Source organism: Anser cygnoides, chromosome 1, assembly GCF_040182565.1.
Source record: "Anser cygnoides isolate HZ-2024a breed goose chromosome 1, Taihu_goose_T2T_genome, whole genome shotgun sequence".
In the NCBI taxonomy this organism is placed as follows: domain Eukaryota; kingdom Metazoa; phylum Chordata; class Aves; order Anseriformes; family Anatidae; genus Anser; species Anser cygnoides.
The window spans coordinates 200545909-200564818 of NC_089873.1; the positions used below are offsets into that span (position 1 = coordinate 200545909).

The following is an 18910-nucleotide window of genomic DNA, read 5'->3' on the forward strand; positions in this document are numbered from 1 at the left end:
GGATTCTGCGCGCATTTGCTTTAAATTTATGCATATTACTTAATTAGTGCTTCAAATTTCATGTCTCTTTAAATGACGATGTTTTGAAATCTGAAAAAAAAGAGATGGTTCGTTAAGCATCCTTGGTTTTTCGCCTCTCCCACGTTGGCGAGGGAGATGTTGATACTCGCTCGGTTCTGTATTTGAACTATTTTTTTTTTTTTCCTGGCTAGGAAGATTTGAGAGAGAAGATATTGGTGTAATTCCCCCCTGGTTTTGCTTAGCTAGGGGAGTTTGTCTGGAGATCTTATTATCAGATTTCCATTTCCAGGGCTGGAGAGTAAGAATGGATGACAGGCGTGGTTTGCTTGGCCAGACTGAGCATTGGCTTGTGTCTAAGTGGGTCAGGATAGGCTGGGGGGAGAGGGGTGTTTGCAGCAGAAAAGAGATTCAGGTTGTCAGGAGGGAGACCTTGGTTAATGAGAAATTGCACGTTGTCAGCTTCGGAAAAGCCTGGATGGAAATAATTTACGCTGTTTAATTTCTCTGTTCTTTGCAGGTGTTCCTGTTTGTATGCGGAGATCCCTTCCGTTGTTTTCTCTGCAAGCCAGCCTGGTAGTCTGTGTTAAGTAGAAGCTATAGGGAGCATATAATGCAGATGAGCCAAATGTTCTGTGAACTGCCCTTGCGGGGAGGTAGGGATGTTCTCCACAAACAAAACTCCCGTTTATCAGTCAGTCCATTGAAGGCATTGAGGATGTTTCAAGTATTCAACCCTGTCGTACGGGGTTCTCTGTACAACACCCTGGGCAAACCAGTGTTACGGATAACACAGGGGAGGCCCTGATCGAGGACTACTAATTCCAAATGTCTCTCCTAACCACTGGCTTCACACTTTTATTATAGGATACTTCCTGCATATCAGACATCGGATAACTATCAGCTGGGGCAGAACACCACTGTAGATGAGAATTCTCATTGCATGTTTAGGATGCTGAGAAACTAATGGCTTTGTTCTTGGTATAGACTGTATCAACCATTGATATATTCAATTATCTTCATTCTCACATCTTATTTAAATTGAGAGGTAGATGTTTTGAAGCGTAGGCTTTTTTTTTCTAGGGCATAGTGCTTGTGACAACTGCGGGCTTGACCAGATGCAAGGTAGGGAGGGGCTGAGCAGGGAGTAAATGATGGTACTCAGGGCCAGAGACAGAAATCGGTGTTCTTAATCTCGAAAGGTGCCATAAATCTTTCCTGAACATCCCTGGTTATCTGAATTAGAGTAAGATAAATAGATAGGTACAATCTCCTGATTAAACATCTGTTTTCTTTCTTGTTAATGGCGCTCTCGTATTTCTCTCAAGGGTAAGCATCTTGTCTTCACAGACCAGCAATGGATTTCTGATGGATTCTGGGCTTAGCATCCAACCTAGTGAACCTGGTAACACAGTTTGAGGCTACCTGCGATCCCTTTACTCAGGGCAGTGCGTGGAAAAAAATAATTTTAGAGAAACATGAAGTATTCCCAGCTTCGTTTCTTAGAAGTAGGCTGGAACTGAAGGGCATAAATAACCCGGTGTCACACAACAAGTAAGTTCCTTGTGGACTTGCTCCATATTGTGTGGTCAGCACGTGGACCACCCTTAGGGTTGTGTTTAAATTTTCGAACATACACAAGTGTTAGGTTCACATATAGGAAAGCCAGGAAATCCACATTCCTGACAATTATGTGGAACCATAGCTCTCTATTATCTCTAAAGGTGCAGAAGGCGATTGGAGGAAAAGCGAAAGGTGACTTTCAACCCAGCTTTTCATCTATTCAGAGTGAACAATAAACTCATAAATACATTCAGTATATCTCAGTTACTGCACTTCACAATCAAAATACATAATTGTATATCTGCTTAAAAGATTATTAAATTTGAACTTAGTTTTGACAGCAAAGCAGAGAGGACTGTAAATTCTTCTAAAAGCATCAGTTAACTCTAAAAGATCAATTAAATTCTTCCTGAGAAGAGAGGAATGACTGCAAAGACATCTTCTCACTTCCACATTGAATGCTCATTTGCATGTGAAAATGTTGACTTAGAGGTAACTTGGGAATTAAGAACTTGTGCTGCTGAGCAATTCCACAAAACCAAAGTCAGAGTTATATCGATGGTAGGAAGAAGTGCTAGCTGTCCTGCTGTAAACCATTCTTAGAGCAGTACAGGGTTTCTTACTCAAAATCATTTTTTATCTGTCTCTGGGCTATTACGGCATTGGATTTGCTCTTGCTGATACTGACAAAAAGATTGAAAGCCAGCATATGTTCTCTCTCCTATATGAATTGTGCAGTTAAAATTATTTAATAAGGCACTATCTTAACAGCAGTGAACTTAATTTAATAGCTTGTGCTTGTAAATATGTTTAATATCTTCTGCTTTAGCATGTGGTGAAGGGAATATAGTTATATTATTGGCTAAATATATCTGGAGGTGTTTTGGCCATATGGTTCTAAATCTGTTTTAATGTAATTATCTCTATTAACTTTAAAAAAATAAAAAAAAAAATCCCTCCAAGTTGACTGACATTCTTCTCAGTAAAGCACCCTCATTGCTGATTAGAGGTGTGGAAATAGTAATTTGTTCTAGCGTTTAGAAATTTGATTAGCCCTCTAATGAAATGGAGCGCCTACACGCTGTCTAAATACTCTACCTGACACCAGTTGGATCTCATCCAGGGTGGAAGAACACTTGAAATGTTGCTTTACTACAATATGTTTTGTGTCTTGAAATCAACTGTGCTGCCTGCATGCAAATACCCCCTGGCTGTTCAGCAGGCGAGTGAACCTTGACCCTCCCTGGAAATCAGCATCAGGATTTGATTATCTGCTGAGCGTTCATTGCCTCGCTACAATAACTAGGGTAGAATTAGAAAATTAAGGAAACTGTGTATGTGGAAACACCCATGTTACTGACTGTAAGGTAGGCTTGAGCATGGCTGTACGCATACGCAGTACCTCTGGTATAACATGCAGATGATGTGGAAGCGTGCTGCTAAGACTCTACAGCTGTTGCTATTCTTGTGAAGTAATGAGCTGGTAAAAGCACACTGTAAGTGAAGATTAAAGTTACAGAACTACCCCAGCGCTCTGCCCGTTACGAGCCAGCTTGTTCTGTGTCCTCCAAAGGCTGATAGAAACAACTGCTGGGTGCCATGGCAGCTGTTGTAGCACCCATATTTTAGACCCTCTTTAACTCAGCTGGATATAGTTCTCGTTCAAGAGCACTACTGCTGGAGAAGTCTGAATCATTAATTAACATCCTGCAGTGGAAACTTCCAGACTTTCATGGTAGGAAACAAGTGAAAGCAACGCTTCAGGTGCATGATCTCCATTAGTCAACAACAGTTCATTTTGACCGATCAGCTTACAGAAGACAAGCATTTGAACTAGAATCACATATAGCATTTTGTATTCTTCCTTGTAGTTCCTTATTACCTGTTTTCTCCACCGTTGTGGACTTCAGTATTTTCACTTTTTGCAATCTCCATTTTTCAACAAATCCATTGGGAGGGTGTTGAACCAAAAAAGCTGCAACTGGTTTATGCCGTTTTAATGCTTCAGGAGACTCCAGAATATTTTTTTTTCATCTTACGCTCCCTCCAGAAAACCCAAACAAGCAGTTCATTTACATTAGTAGTTCAGATTTTGCCCGCAGGATATTACTGGGGGAAAAATGGACAAGGCAGTAACGTCGGGGATCGTGTAAGTAGAACCTGCTTTGAGATAAGTGACTTTTATTCCAGCAATTTAAAACTCGTTGTCTGTCCTCAACACGGGTGCTTCAAAAGTAGTTGGAAGGAAGGGTGTGTTGGTTGAAAAGGTCATCTGTAGCATAATTAAAGGATGAAGGAACCTGCAGCCCATGTTGTAGTTCTTCAGGGGAGACGGGAGTTTGTACTTGTTACACATGAGCAGAGAATAAGTGGAACAAGAGCGGTCGTTGGCCATGCTGGAGCTGTCTTTGCTCTGAAAAGCAGAATGGGAATGGAGGTGGAAGGAAGGTCTCCCTCTGTGCCCCTGTTCCTTAGGTCACTTATGCAGAAGATAGTAGATAAAGCTGTAGTTACTTGACCTATTTATCCAACAGAAACTTGCAGTACAAGCAAAAGCAGTTTGACTATCCAGTGCTGTTGCTGTTTCATATGGGACACTCCTTTGGGTTAAGCTGTGCCTCATGAATACTTACAGGCAGCATCCAGCCATCCAACGTGAGTAATTCTTGTTTTAGAAGCTAGGTCTATGGCTTCAGTTCATATTTTGCAGAAAACTTGGAATACCCATTGCACAGTCTTAATTTCTGTCCATACAGAGCTAAGCTGGGTGCAAATAAAGACTGTGAATCTGTCTCTTAGGAGCTGGGCCTATTCCAATAAAAGGGTTTTCATTTGGATTTTTTTCCTTCATACGGAAAAAGGACGAGTAGGCTGGAATGTAACGGAGGGTGGAAGTAGGCAGTGCGTGTTAACCACTCTTGCGTTGCTGCAGGAGAGGTTATCCAGGCAGGATATAAAATAAGTGCTTTTATTATTTCTGTAGCACTTGCTGGTGATTTTTTTTGTAGTCGTTTAGTCACTAAAATATAGCCAAAAGTCCTCTTAGTAAAAGTGTGGGCAGTAATCTGAGGAGACGGTGGAGCCCGGCAGCGCTGAGGTTGGCGGTAAATCTGAAGCCCTGCCAACCTGCTGGGCCGCACGGGACATGTGCTTGTATTTACACACGGTACATTTTCTATACAAGTTATGAATCTTCATTTTTAAAAACCAGCATCTCTTTGGCAGGAAAATACCAGCTGTGTACCATAGGTCTTTTCTGCCACCAGCTCAGCCACGTTAAGTCAGCGTAGTTCAGCGATGGTATCTTGGCAGTGACTCACTTGGGTAAGACTTAGATTAAGATGCAAAATAATATTTTTAAAAAAAATGGAAAGAAAGAGGAAGAAACTGCTTGACTGCAAGTATTGTTGTGGTCATTCCAGTAAGTCAGTGGCTTTCATTTAGGCTACCAAGATGAGGCCTTTCCTCTGTCGGTCTCCTGTCCAAGCCTCTCCCAGCCTAATCAAGCATGAAGTGGTTGGTGTGTCAGCTCCTTGCTTGTTGTAAAACAATCTCCAGTCTTTCTCTTTGGAGAAATAATTTGTTCTAATTGACGACTACATTAGGATTTCCTATCGGGTGAAGAACCACAAGGGCTCACCCATGGTTTTCCATCTGTGGCCCTGGCACCCATAACTTTTCTCTGGACTTCTTTTAAGGAGTCTCCAAAAACTGTGTAAGAAAACTCATTCCAGTAAACGTATGCGTGGTGTAGATAACACCTCCTTCTGAAAAATGCTTAGGAGTCAATTAACAAAAAAAGGCTTAAGCCCCTGGCTTAGACAGCAAGGTGCTTGCTCTTGGAAATTGTACCTTTAGGCTAGAGTAAAGCACGTTAGTCAGGGAGATTTTATTTTTCATCTGGCACGTTCTTTCTGTTTGAGTCACCGACCAAATAAAAATGGCAAAAAAAAACATGCTTCTCTTAAAGCAGGAGGACACTGTTCGTGTTGGACATCCAGAGGGACTATCCTTTTCCAGACAGAGCAGGGAGAACAGCATCAGTGTTTCTTACATTATTTGAATTGTAACAAAGATGCTCAACAGTCATCAATTGTACATGAGCATTCAGCTGAGAAACTTGTGCTGAGGGGGTTTCTCATTGTTACAAAAGCTTTGCAGTGGATTAACTTCTGAAATTCTGTGGGTCATGTTAACATTTCACTGAGTGGAATTTTAGGGAACCATGGCCACAAGTTCTCTTTCCTGTAAACTAGAAGCCTTGTGTCAGCATCATATTATAATATTTTTATGGTGGCTTGAATTTTGATGTGAACAGCTTAGGTGAAGATCTTCATGATGAGGTAGCGTAGCCAATGCCTGCTTATATTCTTCCAGGTACATATGGATCTAAACAAACATCCTTTCCCCATCAATGAGTAGGGAGGGTACATACTTATGTTGTCTTCACGTTTTGACTCTTCAGGGCTTTTTCCTTATTTCAGATCTAAATGGATGTAATTTCTGATAGGGCACATTCAGAAAAGGGAATAGATATTTCCTTCCTAAAACCAGTATTATTAAACAATTAAAGTGTAAGGTGCTCAAAATTACAAAGTATATGATGCAATACCATCTGTGTTGAATAGATAGCCCAATAATGTGCTCACCCAGGCAGCTGAGGAGCTGTCTGATGTGGGGTGCATCCTTTAGACTGGAGTAGCAGGACCTTTTTGTTTTCTGCAACAGTCCTGTGTAGCTAAAATGCTTCTCTTTGTTCGGGTGATGCCCATTCATACCTATATTGGAAACTATATCTGAGCAAGTTCATGTTGACGTCCCCTTGGAGCGGCCTCCCAGTCTCCAAGTATTTGCAACTTGAAAACTTCCTGAGCTGGGGCTGGTTTCTCCATATTTAATAACCGTTCATGCATTTCTCTTCCATGAGCTCCAACACTTTCCTTCTGAACACACATAAACTCCAGGTGTCCCCAACATCTTATGACAAGGATTTCCACAGCTTAGTTGCACATTTTGGAAGGGGTTTAGTAGCTTTGTCTGGCCTTGTCACTCACTACTCAGTTCCTAATCCTTTTTTTGGAAGTGTTCCATGCTATTTGTGGACTGTGACAGCCAGGAGGCCGTAAATTAAAATATCTTGACGTGCTTCTGACAGCAAGCTCAGCAGTTCAGAGTTGCTTTCCAAGACCCAAGCTACTGTAATCCTGTGTGAAAAAGATGGCAGAAAGCTAGTTGTGGAGGCACTAGCACTGACCTGAGCACGTCTTCCTCTGTTTTTAATGATCTGGATGAGAAGGTTTGTTTTTCTGAATTTTGGCGAGTTACTTGCATAAGTCTTAAGATAGTTCCTGCACAAAGATTTAAAATAACCCGTGTGATCATTTCGTACATGAAATGTGTGGAAAAAAGCAGTTAGAAAAACCATGGTTCTGCCATCTGTGTGACTTTCCTATGTCTCAGAATAGAATTTGGTTTTATTTAGTACCTGGTAAGTGAAAGGTGCTTGAAAGCATTTTTCTGCAGCAGCGTATTCTGGGACACCATTTATTTGCTCAGTAGTAGTTTTTATCCAGCTGAAAATACTGCAAGAACACAGGCTTACGGAGAGAGAGCATTAGCAGGGATACAGGATGGACGTATTTTTGTAGTATGGGGCTTCTGCAATTTTACCATCTCTTTGAGATGCCACAAAGAAGCATTAGTGATATCCTGCAGGTAATGAACGTTGCTTGACAAACACAGCAGCCATCACGCTACTGGTGTGGCCAGTGCAGCCTTGTTTCTGCAGATAGTCTATCATATGAGTGGTTGAAGCCGGGAAGGAAATAATTTCAGTGAGGTGGTATGGGGGTCAGAGCCCAGCTTCCTCCCCTGCAACTGTGGGGGGATTGAGATTCTAATCAGAGGAGGAAATTATTGTTATTTTTTCCATTAAAGTGCAAAGATAGAACTTGTTATACTCACCATGAGCAGATCTCTGAATGATTCTTTTCTGTCCAAACTGTCTAGCTTCATCAGTTAAACCAAAAGCTGGGCAGCAACTGAATTAACATTTGTCTGGTTTTTCGAGCAGGTTGCGCAGCTGAGCTCCACGTGCCCACCTGCCCAAGGAGCTGCCAGCCAGAGACTTCTTTAAAGCTACCTTTAACTATTTCTGGAAGAGCTGCAGTTGCTCTAGTGACTGCAGTGCAGACATAACCTTCAGAGTCTTATCCTTGGTAAAAATCTAAGTCTTTACGTTTCAAGGCATGCAGTGCCTGATTTTTTGTCTCTGTGCTTTGTCATAATGAATGTGGCGGCATTGCCAAAGAGGAGAGGTGAGAGAATGCAGCCTCGGTGCCAGCCTCTGTTTAAACAATTCTCCCAGTCTGCTTTTATAGTAGCTTGCAGTTAAGTGCACCTTCCTGCAAATCCTTGGTGGGGATGATCTCTGCTGGAATACTGTAGCACTTGAAGATGTTCCAGCATAGATTGCAATGGAATCTGTTACAGGTTTTCTTTAAAATACATCGTTGGAGCATTTTGATGTTTACAGCCCTTACATTAATCTTATATTTCAAACAACATATTTGAAATAGAGTTTAAAAAAAATCAGCCACTTCCTTCACAGTAGAAGGACGCTGTTACGCATTTACAGTATGGATGAATACCATTCAATTTTGCTTGCTTACAAGGCATGTATTTTCAGACAATACTTCTATTAAAAATTCAGTGGAGCATTCTTAGGAAGCAGTTCTGCCAGGGATACATGATGGATTTACATAACCCTAGGGGTCTTTCTCTCTCTTTTTTTTTTTTTAATATCCCCCAGTTATGCCTCTCCAGTTGGCAGTGTGCCCAATAACTGTGTGCACATTTACGAACTGAAGTATTTAACTATTCAGTTACTGTATGGTAAAGAGGTCGTGCTATCAGTGTAATAAATGTTTAGGTTTAATTAATTCAGGCCTGCCAAAGCAGCCACTGCTTATCTGTGCCTTCTACCAGAGGTCGGTTCTACCCCTGGCCATGGTCACTGCTTGCTCTCCACAAGAAGATGGCGGCCTCGTGCGGGACCGGCCCGCCTGGGTAGGCCACGCTTGGGCAAACCGTGGCAGTGGGTGACGGGTTGTGCCATGCTGCTTCTGAGACTCGTTACCGGCATCACCGGCCCAGCTGCTGCTGAAGCAGGTTGACCCGATGCCGTTTTGCCGATTCAGAGGCTAAACGCCGCGTTCTCCAAGCTCCCATAATGGTGCTCTGTCTCGGGATGTCAGACTCGGGCTAATTCTGAAGGTGGCAGTGGGCCAAGGCACAGATAAAACAAGTCCCAGCTTAAAACGCTGGAGTTTTTCACTGTAACTTTTGCCCTTGATATCTGATGCTATTGAAACAGAAAATGCTCTTCTGCCGTGCTCGTAGGATTTTGAGTCATCCCGACAATCACAAGAACATCTTCTGTCCTGAGGGCATTTCCTGGGGACCATACAAACCTCCAGTGTTAGCTTTGGGTGTGCAGGGAGGGCAGGAGGCGAGGTTGCCTTGTCTGCTCCAGGGACTGATAAACAAGAAGCTTTGTTTGTCTCTCGTTGTATTTACTCATTTCTTCTGGAGGCTGAAGTAGGCTATTTGTTGTCTCGCAGCAGTACAGGTCTTGCCTAGCGTCAGATCATGTCATCTGACCTGGTATCCCACGGATTCCTGTTCATCTGCATGGGGAAAACAAGCCTTGCTATGGCACAATTCATTTCATCTAGAGCTGGACACCAGCTTTCTTTTTTTGGTTGTTAGTTGGCTAACTCTGATTCGGGTGTCAGTGTTTGGTCAGTTGAATTTCACCCATGATTTTTGATAGGGATTGGGGCATGGATAAGAACTTAGGTTTTGAGTTTTGGATTAAATTAGATGGAAGTGATTCTCTAGCAACAAGTAAACAGAAGAAATGGCTGTTTGTCTCTCATCGTTTCCGTGTGTTAATAATCAATGCTTAGGCTTAGTTGTTGGCACCTTTAGTTGAGCAAATCTTCTCATGAAGAGTTTTCATTTTTCCAGTCAGGAGCCTTACCTTCTCAGGTAGCTGTACTCTGTACTTCAATTATATTGCAGTTAAGTGACAGGTGTGATTTCTACATGATACGTTCGTATCTGTTCTTGGTTTGGCTTCTTAAATAATTGTTTTGCAGCAAACAGAACAATCTGATGTTTGACTTGCAGTCCTTGTCTGTCTGCTTCCAGTTTTAGTTGAATGTTACTTTTGGTTAGTAGCTGCAAACAACTTGGAAACTATAGGGTGGAGAGGGTGATACAGCACAAGTGGGACTAGAAGAGGATGTAGGTAGGTTTTCTTCATGAAAAAGGAGAGGCTTTTCTGCCAGTAACTGTGTGTTCACTTCTGAGTTTTTCTCCTGTAGGTTGAGTGTGCCGGATATCTTTCAAAGACTGAGGAACTGCTCTTGGACTTTTGCTGCTTGGCCATCCATCTTGGGTTGGGTAGAAATTGCTGCCCTTTAGTTTCTAATTAGCGTGGATTGTGTTGTTAATAGCTGGTTGAGGGATGGGAACTTGGGATAGGCTTCCTTTTATTGTGTGAAATCCAGAAGGGCTGTAACCTGTTACCAAAGCAAAAGCTCCACATCAATTGTACTGCACTGGCTCTCTTCCCAGCTCCTTGCACCACTTCATCAGCTGTTAGGCACAAAGATGCTGAATTCTTAACATTAAAAGTGACTTTTAAATATTTTGAAATGCCGTTCCATAAGAAAAAAAAAATCCTACAGTTTGACTTCCTCTGCTAATTTTTATCTTTATCGCTTAGTTTGCTTTTTTGTAGTTGTACAGTCTGTTAAGAGGAAGAAAGCATTGCAAAACCACTTGAAGTACTGTTAACAAATGACTGTAGGCCAGGACTTTTACTTCGTGAACCCTAACATTTTGACATTGTTTGCTGTGAACATCTCTTCTATTACTTCTGGACATATGTCCTTGGTTTAACCCATTTTAGGAAGGGCTCAGTCCTAAAGACGAGTTCTGCACTGTCAGCAAATAGTGTTGTGTATTACTTAAATTACTCCTCTTCATGTTTTTGCTTTTGGCTTGGTTTCTTTTTTTTTTTTTTTTCCTTTACATAAATAGCTTTGAGAAAGAGAACAGCAAGTTTATGCTTCTAATGTGCATCCACAAAATTTAATTTGAAATGACTTGCAGATATCTTTTGAAGCTGCAAAACTTCTGATTTATCACCTTAAAGACCGTAAGCAGATTTTATTTCATTAAAAATGATACATCAATGAATGTTTGCCAATAAATTCCAAAATTTCACAGCTTTGGTGTGTAAGCTTTTTTGTCCTTGTCAGTCAGAATCTCCCAGGAGCCCTGAAATGTGAAGACAAGTAAACTGTGTCCATCTTTCCGTCTAGTCAGCAAGACTCTGTGTAGTTTTCAATATTATATTAAGCCTGTATAAATTTATGAGAAGTATTAAAGTTTCCACTTGAAATGAATTGGACATGTCATAAACTGCCGCCACATTTCTGAACTGTTCTTCTGATGGTGGATAAATTAAAATGAAACTTGGCGTAGGTAGAAATAAACAAGGATGGCTTTGAATGATAGTGGAAGCTAGGACACGGTCAGTGTTCAGATAACTTTTTTTTTTTCCTTGCTTTCTTCTGTGAGGACAGAATAAGCAGGCAGTCCAGTATAGCCCTGAAATTGTGTTAGGTATTGCTGAAACCCAGAGCATTTGGCTGTGGTCAGAGCACGTGGAGATGGACCATTCTCCCAGCATCCAAGAACCGAAAGTGGAAATGTATTCAGTAAGCAGTAATAGGGGCAGTAGGATCCAGTTTGGAGGTAAGGTCCTAACCAGGAGCAGTAAATAATGTTGCCTATGCCACGTGAACTAAGATGTGTTTGTGTGTGCCAGGCTCAATAGCAGGGTTCTGCAGCATCAAATCTGAGATTTAACCAGTGTATTTCCATTTTGAAGAATTGTAAGATAAATCTGAGATTGGGCTGAAATGGATGCCTTTGGGGTGATTCAGCCAGAGATAGGGAGCCCTGAACCCAGTTCCCCACTCACACCCTCAGTGTCCAAATGCCTGGTGCAGCTGACAAAGCCCATCAGATAACCTGGTTCACAGGTTTAACCTGAACTGCACTCCATGGGCTGGGCCACAATGCTCAACATAGGCATTAGGTACAATTTAGGATGCTTGAGGGTATCCAGGGCATCTGTAGGGACTAGCAGATACTATAGAGACGTGTGGGAAGCCTGTGCCCTTTTGGGAAGGTGGTTGGGTGCCAAGTGAGAAGCTGCAGGGACTCTTTAGTGGCCCTCAACTCTGCTCTTTAACGCTTCTTCACCTTGTTCTCACTCTGCTGGAAAAGGAGTTGAGGCTCCTTGCTGAAATGGAGACACCTCAGCGTAGGCGTCCCAATGAAGGACTCAGCTCTTGGTTGTTTCTGCAGATGCAGAATAATGTGTATTTATGAAGAGAGAGATCACTGAATTTAAATAGCAAAGTTCCTTAGAAATGCTAGATGGTAGCAAAATTGCTTGTAGATTGTAATACAAGAGAAGGTTAAAGATTCTTCTATCAAGAAAGAAGGAAATAAGTTTGTGGCTGGGTAACGTACCTGCAGTACATCTCAGACTCTGAGTGGCTAGTAATAAGAAATTTGAGCATGGGAAGTGATCAGAAAACTCCTATTAGTCAAAAATTGAGTTGGTGAACTTCTTCAAGTGCTGACCAAGAGTTGAAGCACGTTATTAATACTGTAAATGATTACTTTTTAGAGCAGCAAGTCTTGGTGCTTGGAAGAGGGAGCTATAGTATTACTGGAAGATTACCAACTAAATTATTTTCCTTTCAGAGAGCAACCTTCTGAATAGTATCTATTGAGATTGAGTAATGAGAATATATATTCCTTCTTCCTTCAAGATCTCAGAGAGAAAACAAGATAGACTCTTGATTGGACAATGTCAAATTGTCAAAGAAGATATGGAGTAAATCTTTATTCTTTAGTTTAAAAAGTCAAGCATGTCACTTCCCTGATTATCACATTTTTTTTAGCATATTGTTCCTTTTAAATTGCAAGCAGAGACAAGTGCTGAACATGGTTACAGGAGTACAACAGAGCAACAGTGACAGTACAGGTTTTTGTTGTAACTGAATGTAACGTTCACAGGATAGAGTAGCTGCAAGAAATTTTTAAAGGGCGGATGTTGGATATCTAATGAAAACATTTCTCAGCATGCTAAATTGCAAAGATTTATGTGTGTGTACATAAGTAAGTTTTTATGGAGTGTAGTGGAGCTTAAGAGGCAATTTAGTAAATTGAATTAAAAATACATATGCTTTTGATGATTTTCTGATAGGGAGACAATAAAATATGAATAGGCAAATAATCCTAAACTAGGAGCATTTATAATATCCTATGCTGGGAACTTGCAGGTATACAGAAATCATTTACACAAAGTACCAGTAAAATACAAACAAGAGGGGAAAAAAAATCAAAAACAGGAGGAAAAACCATAAATACAATCAAATGCTTAAAGGGAGTAGATGAAGTCTGCTGAACTTGCAGAGATTTAATTAACTCTTTGCCCTTCTGTGCAGTAGGAAGACTGTAGGGACTTTCCTATTCCAAACGCACGTTCTGTGCAAGGTCAGGGAATGGCCTTGGCAGAGAGAAATATCTGAGGAAGAAGTGTCATAAAGCAGCAGAAAAGCAGAGTAATAAAGCGGAGGGTGAATGGTATTTACCCTTTGGAAACCTCGGAGAGAAGGCGTGAAGCAGAACAGCAGACAACCTGGGTATTGTGCAGCAGGACAGCGCTTGGAGATGGGAGGGCTTGTAATGACTTTCTTTTAAATAGATAATAATGAGGGCCTAAGAAATAGTTGGGGAAACGTAACCTCAGCATGAGCGTGGCTTAAAGTCACAAATAAAACCCATTTTCCATGTCTGGGGGGGACTATTAGGGAAAATCAGTAAATATAATAAATAGGAAATACTTATTCATAACTGTTCCCCCAAAGAAATTCCTGCTTATTTAGGGGAAAAAATTTTACTCCTCAGCAGAAACTGATTTTGGGATGCCCTTAGGACTTATATTTGATCTAGTGCTATTTATTATCGTGGTGTCTTTCTTGTGGTTGGGATTTTTGTGGAAGTAGTGACTGTGAGCCCTTCACCAGCCTTTCTGTGCTGCTTGCACTGTTCTGGGACCCAGGAGGACCCAAGTGGCAGCATCGCTGCAGCTCACAGAATTCCCTCTTGAGGTACAAAATGTTTCTTTCCAGTGATTTTTTTTTCCCCACTCACAGCGTGACCATCTTGATGCGAAGTGCGGGATGAATTAGCTCACATGCACTACTTCTGTGAGAAGCCTCCATACACCCGGATCGCTCCAGCAGCTTTCTGCTTGCCTGCGCTTTCTGTGTTCACGGATATTAAAAATGTGCTTTCTAAACCAGCTGCTTGATCAGCCCTTCCAGATTACAGCTCCGTTTTCATCTGCTTCAAATAAAATTAGCCTCTTTTTACAGCTTGCTAAAAATAGTCATTTCTTTACAGCCTCAGGACATGGTGACTCATGTGATAGCGAAGAGGAAGAAACTTTATTTCTCTAAACTTCAGCCTCCAGCAGGAAAGCTGCTGCAGGCCGGCCTTGCTCCCAGCTACCACATGTGGCTCAGGGCCTTGCTGTCAGCCAAGGGGCTCCGGCTGCCCTGTCCTCACCGCCATGTCCCAGTGTCTCCTTGGTTCCTGAGGGAAGGTGTGAGGCCACCACGGTAACTAAAGTAAACCTTCGAGATGATAGAATCACAGAAGGAATGAGGTTGGAAGGGACCTCTGGGTCCATCTGGTCCAACCCCTGCTCAAGCAGGGACACCCAGAGCAGGCTGCCCAGCACCATGTCCATGAGGTTTTGAAGATCTCCAAGGAGGAGACTCCACAGCTTCTCTGGGCAACCTGTGCCAGTGCTCCATCACAGCACAGAAGTGCTGCCTGGTGGTCAGAGGGAGCTTCCTGGGTGCCAGTTTGTGCCCATTGCCTCTTGTCCTGTCACAAGGTACAGCTTTTGGCTTTGGGGTGCTTTGGCAGAACACATCCAAGGAGGAAGATGTTTCTCACTGCTGAGTGCAAATTAGACATTCACATGGAAAATAGTTCCGCTTCACAATCCTTAAATTCCCAATATTTGGCTCGTGACACTGTTCCAAGTACAGCTTAAGGACAGAAAGCAAGTCATGGATAAAATTTCCTCAGGGCTGACACAGAGGTTTGTCTGTCCATCACACCGCAGCGTGCTGCTGTGGAGGTTGCACCTTGGCGTGCAGTGGGCTCCCTCTGCCAGTAACCTTCCTTGGCCTGCTTCTCTCTGCTTATATTTAAAGCTCTTCGTTATCATTCTCTTTCCTAATCAGCACCCCCAGAAAAGACTCTTCATGTAAATGGAGTTGGTTGCAAACCTTTTGAGATCACTTATTCATACTCCAGCAACGCGTTGATGGAGGAACACGAAGCAGAAATGGCTTGTGGACGTGCGTATGGTATTTCAGTTGCTGAGCAACCTGTTCCTTGGTTCAGTCATTTAGCATAAGAATCCAATTTCAAATAAGATATTTGGGACCCTGCGTGACTTAGTATGCACCAGCCAGCGTAACCTGCAAGGACGAGTTGAGCAGGAAATCGAAGCAGCTTTCTTGGGAAACAAAAAAAAAAGTTTTGTGAGAACTTCTCATAATGAAGGACCGTATATCTAAACCATTGCTTTCTAATTCCCGTGTGTAGCTTTTCATGTTTGAGTCCTTGGGTAGGTCTTAGATCCCTGCTCCATATACAGCATGCCCAGGAGCAGTGGTTTTTATCTACACTTCGACAAAGACAACGTTATCTTACTGAGTGCTTGCAAACTTCCCGTGTTTTTATTAATAGCATCCTAAGAACAAGCTCGTTTTAACTCGTTTTAGTAAACCAGAAGCTTTGGCATGAAGGCAAAATAAACTTTTCCGCTGGTGGAAGCGAATAGTATACACCTCCAGTAACTTGCCTGAAGGGTTGAGGCAGCCATGTTGAATGGGGAACGTAGGGGGTGGAGGCCATAGCCCACCAAAAGTGGGATAATAATGCTGCTTTTTGCCCCAGTCTGGCCTAGATGGGCAGCTGGGCAGAGCGGGGTATAATTCAGTGAGCATACTGGCGGAAGCAGTGGTTCAGCTCTGCTTTCGATGTGCCCTTATGCCAAAGGCTAAAGGTTTGCAGCTGTCCAAGTCATCTCCCTCACACATGCTGTTTCCTCCAGATATTTGGTATGAATTGAAGGCTTTCAAAGTCTAATATCCAAATAACCCTCCTAAAACAACAAATACACAACATTCAAAGTAATTCGGAAAAGATTTCTTTTTTTGAAGGGTGATAAAGGTGGACTGCTAGCAGAATTGTACGTATCCGAGCCTCGAACAGCTATGTGGAGAAGGGGTTGCACGGGCAGTTATCTAGTCCCTGTACTTTTTTCATGACTTCAGACTGCATATACGTGATTCATAAGGAGTATGTTGCAGTGCCGTAGGGCTGTGACAGCAGGCAGTGGTCACAGTGAGTTGTCTCCTTGTTTTTATGCAGTGGATTCAGCTCATTTCAGAAAATAAGTGAAAGCACGCATGAGTACATTCTTCATCATTTAACAGCTAATTATTCCAAAGTAACAAATTTAATTGTTGAGAGAGTTTGTTTTGGAACATCTTTCCTGAATAATCACTGCTGGTTTTTGCATGTTTTTTCATAATCTAATTTTAAAAAGGACAGGATGTTTTTAAGACACAAAGCAGTTGTTACGCATTTCTAGCATCTTCATGTTCCTGTGTGGAAATCGGTGGCACGCTCGCTCTCAGAGCCACGCTGGTCTTTGTGTACGTGGCCATTAAACGTAAGCCTGCCTGGTAGAGTCATTGAGGTATTTAAGGGTCATTTGTTATGGAAAACCTCAGACTTTTACGTTAGGGGCATGAAATATTTGGCATGCAAATCTGATACTGCTGTTGATGGGTAACTTATTAAGAGTCGCTTGCACTGCATTGTCATTAGTGACCTTAGAAAAATGCGCAGCGACAGTTTCCAGATATGTGGAATATAGCTGGAAAGAGGAAAAGAAGGAAGGCAAGAAGTAGCTGTTTTAAATTACTGCAAGGGGAATTTAGATGAGACATTAGGAAAACTTTGTGGTGATCAGAGGAGTTAGTCACTGAGCTGAGAAACCTGGGGAGACAGAGGAACCGCTGTCTCAGGGTCTTCAGGAGCACGTTAGATGGATGTTGGTCAGGAGTGATGCTGGAAGGGCTCCTCTTCCCTCCAGGTGGGTCAGAGAGGCAGGAAACCTCTCCAGGTCCCTTCTCACCTTCTCTCTGTCAATGGCAGCAGTGTGAAAGCCTCCATAGTTTTTCTTAGTTCAATTTTGTATCCCTGATAAATCAAAAAGTACTCTGGCTCTTGTTACACTGCCTGCCTATCATGTGCTTAAAATAACATCATCAAAGGGAATTTAATAATTTTTAGGCTCTGGCCATTTTTCTAGCTGTGGTTGGCACATCAAGATCTGTATTGCATGTTTTATCCTTTCCTGGGCTTGGCAGCTGAGCAACGTAGTCTTTTTGTCTTTTGCTTTGGAAGGAGTCTTTAACTGGGTCTTGCTGGTGCATATGTGGGGGGGGAATGGGCTTTTCGAGACGGGATTTGGCACACAAAGTGCTTGTACACTTCTAAACACTTAGAATCTAATTAGATTCTCATAATGAAAAAACAACTTTTTGATTATAATTTCCCAAGTGTGGGCTTTGTGCACATAGTGGTGGTGATAGTTTTTTTTTCCTCCCCTCTGCTTTCAGAACTTCAATCTAGTAAATTGCCAGTTTTAGCATTGTGCCACATTTTTGATTGCTGTTGTCCACGTATCTTTAACCCAACCTATAAAATAATCAGGATCAAATTTTTATTATTTTTTTTGTCTTGTCCCTTGCCAAAATTCATACAGTTCTTTCGAGCAAAACACGGGAGACGCAAAGGCATCGTGGTGTGATGACTTCACCTGTTCACTGGGCTGTAAAACATGCAGGTGGCCTTGGGAAGAGAACCAAGTCAAGGCCTTTAAGATCTAATCTTGCAAGATAAGGCGAGTTAATGTGTTATTCCTCATGCTGATAGAATTATGTGTCTGTTTTGCAGGAAAAAAGAGTCCAAGTCTCTCCACCGTTAACAAGAGGACCAAGTGCCTTTATACCAGAGAACGAAGTAAGTTTGAGCTGAGCTGGTTGTGTGGAAGCTTTTTTTTTTTTTTTAATGGAAACACTGGAGGGCAGTTTTACGGCTTGCTTGCCCAGTGGTAAATACCTGGATGAGTCCCGTTGTCAGCACAAGCAATGGTTTATCCAGAGCAAGCTCCAGTGGATAAGAACCGTGCTGTCCTTTCATATGAGTACTGCCAGTGGTCTTGCTCTCAGTTGTCCACGCTCCCTGAGACAGCTGTGAGTGCTGGCTCTGCTCTTTTTGTGGGGGATGATCAGTTCTTATTCCTAATGTCAGGCCTGAGGGGAGACCTACCCGGTACTGCAGCGGTACGGTTATATAGCTCTCAGGGCAGTCTCTGACCTTCAGTCTGAGTGAACCTAAAAATATGACTAACTTCTTAGACTATAACTGCGGCTCTTTAAGAGGATTTATGGTCGAAAGGAACAGTTTGACTTCAGACTCGAGATTTCTGTGCATGATTTAATGTTCAACTTAAGCCTTGGTTTGCACCTTGCTACAGTAAATAGAAACTTCCCTTTGCTGTAGTTGTTTTACCCTGATGTTAATCTTCCCAGAGTATTATTTATTGATTGATGAATTGTTTAGGATGGCAGACTATAAAACCAGGGCCTTTTTTGTTTTGCTTTTAAGTAGTTACTAAAGGCAGATAAGTCACATGCTAGAAGGGCCAAAAAGAAATTTTTGAAAGATAAGATATCTGTCCTTTGAGTCTCTCTCTGTTTATACACTGTGAAGACTTGAAACTAAAACCAAACGGAGTCAGTTTAAAGCCTGGCATCAAGAAACATAATGAAGCAAAAAAAGATGTCAAAATGAGCCTTGTAGACTTGAGAAAGGGGGAGCGGAATGAGTTGCAGCCAGCCAAACTTGTGAGAAGGACTTCACTTGTGTATAAAACATGAACGTGAGATGCTGAACCTCATAATGATTTGATTTTTCTCATTAAGATAATGATAACACAAAAATGAGAAAAATGAATGTAATTAAAATGTTAAAATATAACGTTTTGAGAGGATTCTTAATGAATTTATTTCAC

General features: G+C 42.0%; 1 protein-coding gene across 5 annotated transcripts in view; it reads left to right on the top strand.

Annotated features, from left to right (window-relative positions):
- SESN3 (sestrin 3) overlaps nucleotides 1–18910 on the top strand; it is a 45503-nt gene that overhangs the window by 6743 nt on the left and 19850 nt on the right. For all 5 annotated transcript variants that reach the window (XM_066989860.1, XM_066989861.1, XM_066989863.1 and 2 more), the window contains exon 2: nucleotides 17791–17856. In XM_066989860.1, coding sequence (XP_066845961.1) covers nucleotides 17791–17856 — 66 coding nt within the window. The remainder of the gene's footprint in view (nucleotides 1–17790; nucleotides 17857–18910) is intronic.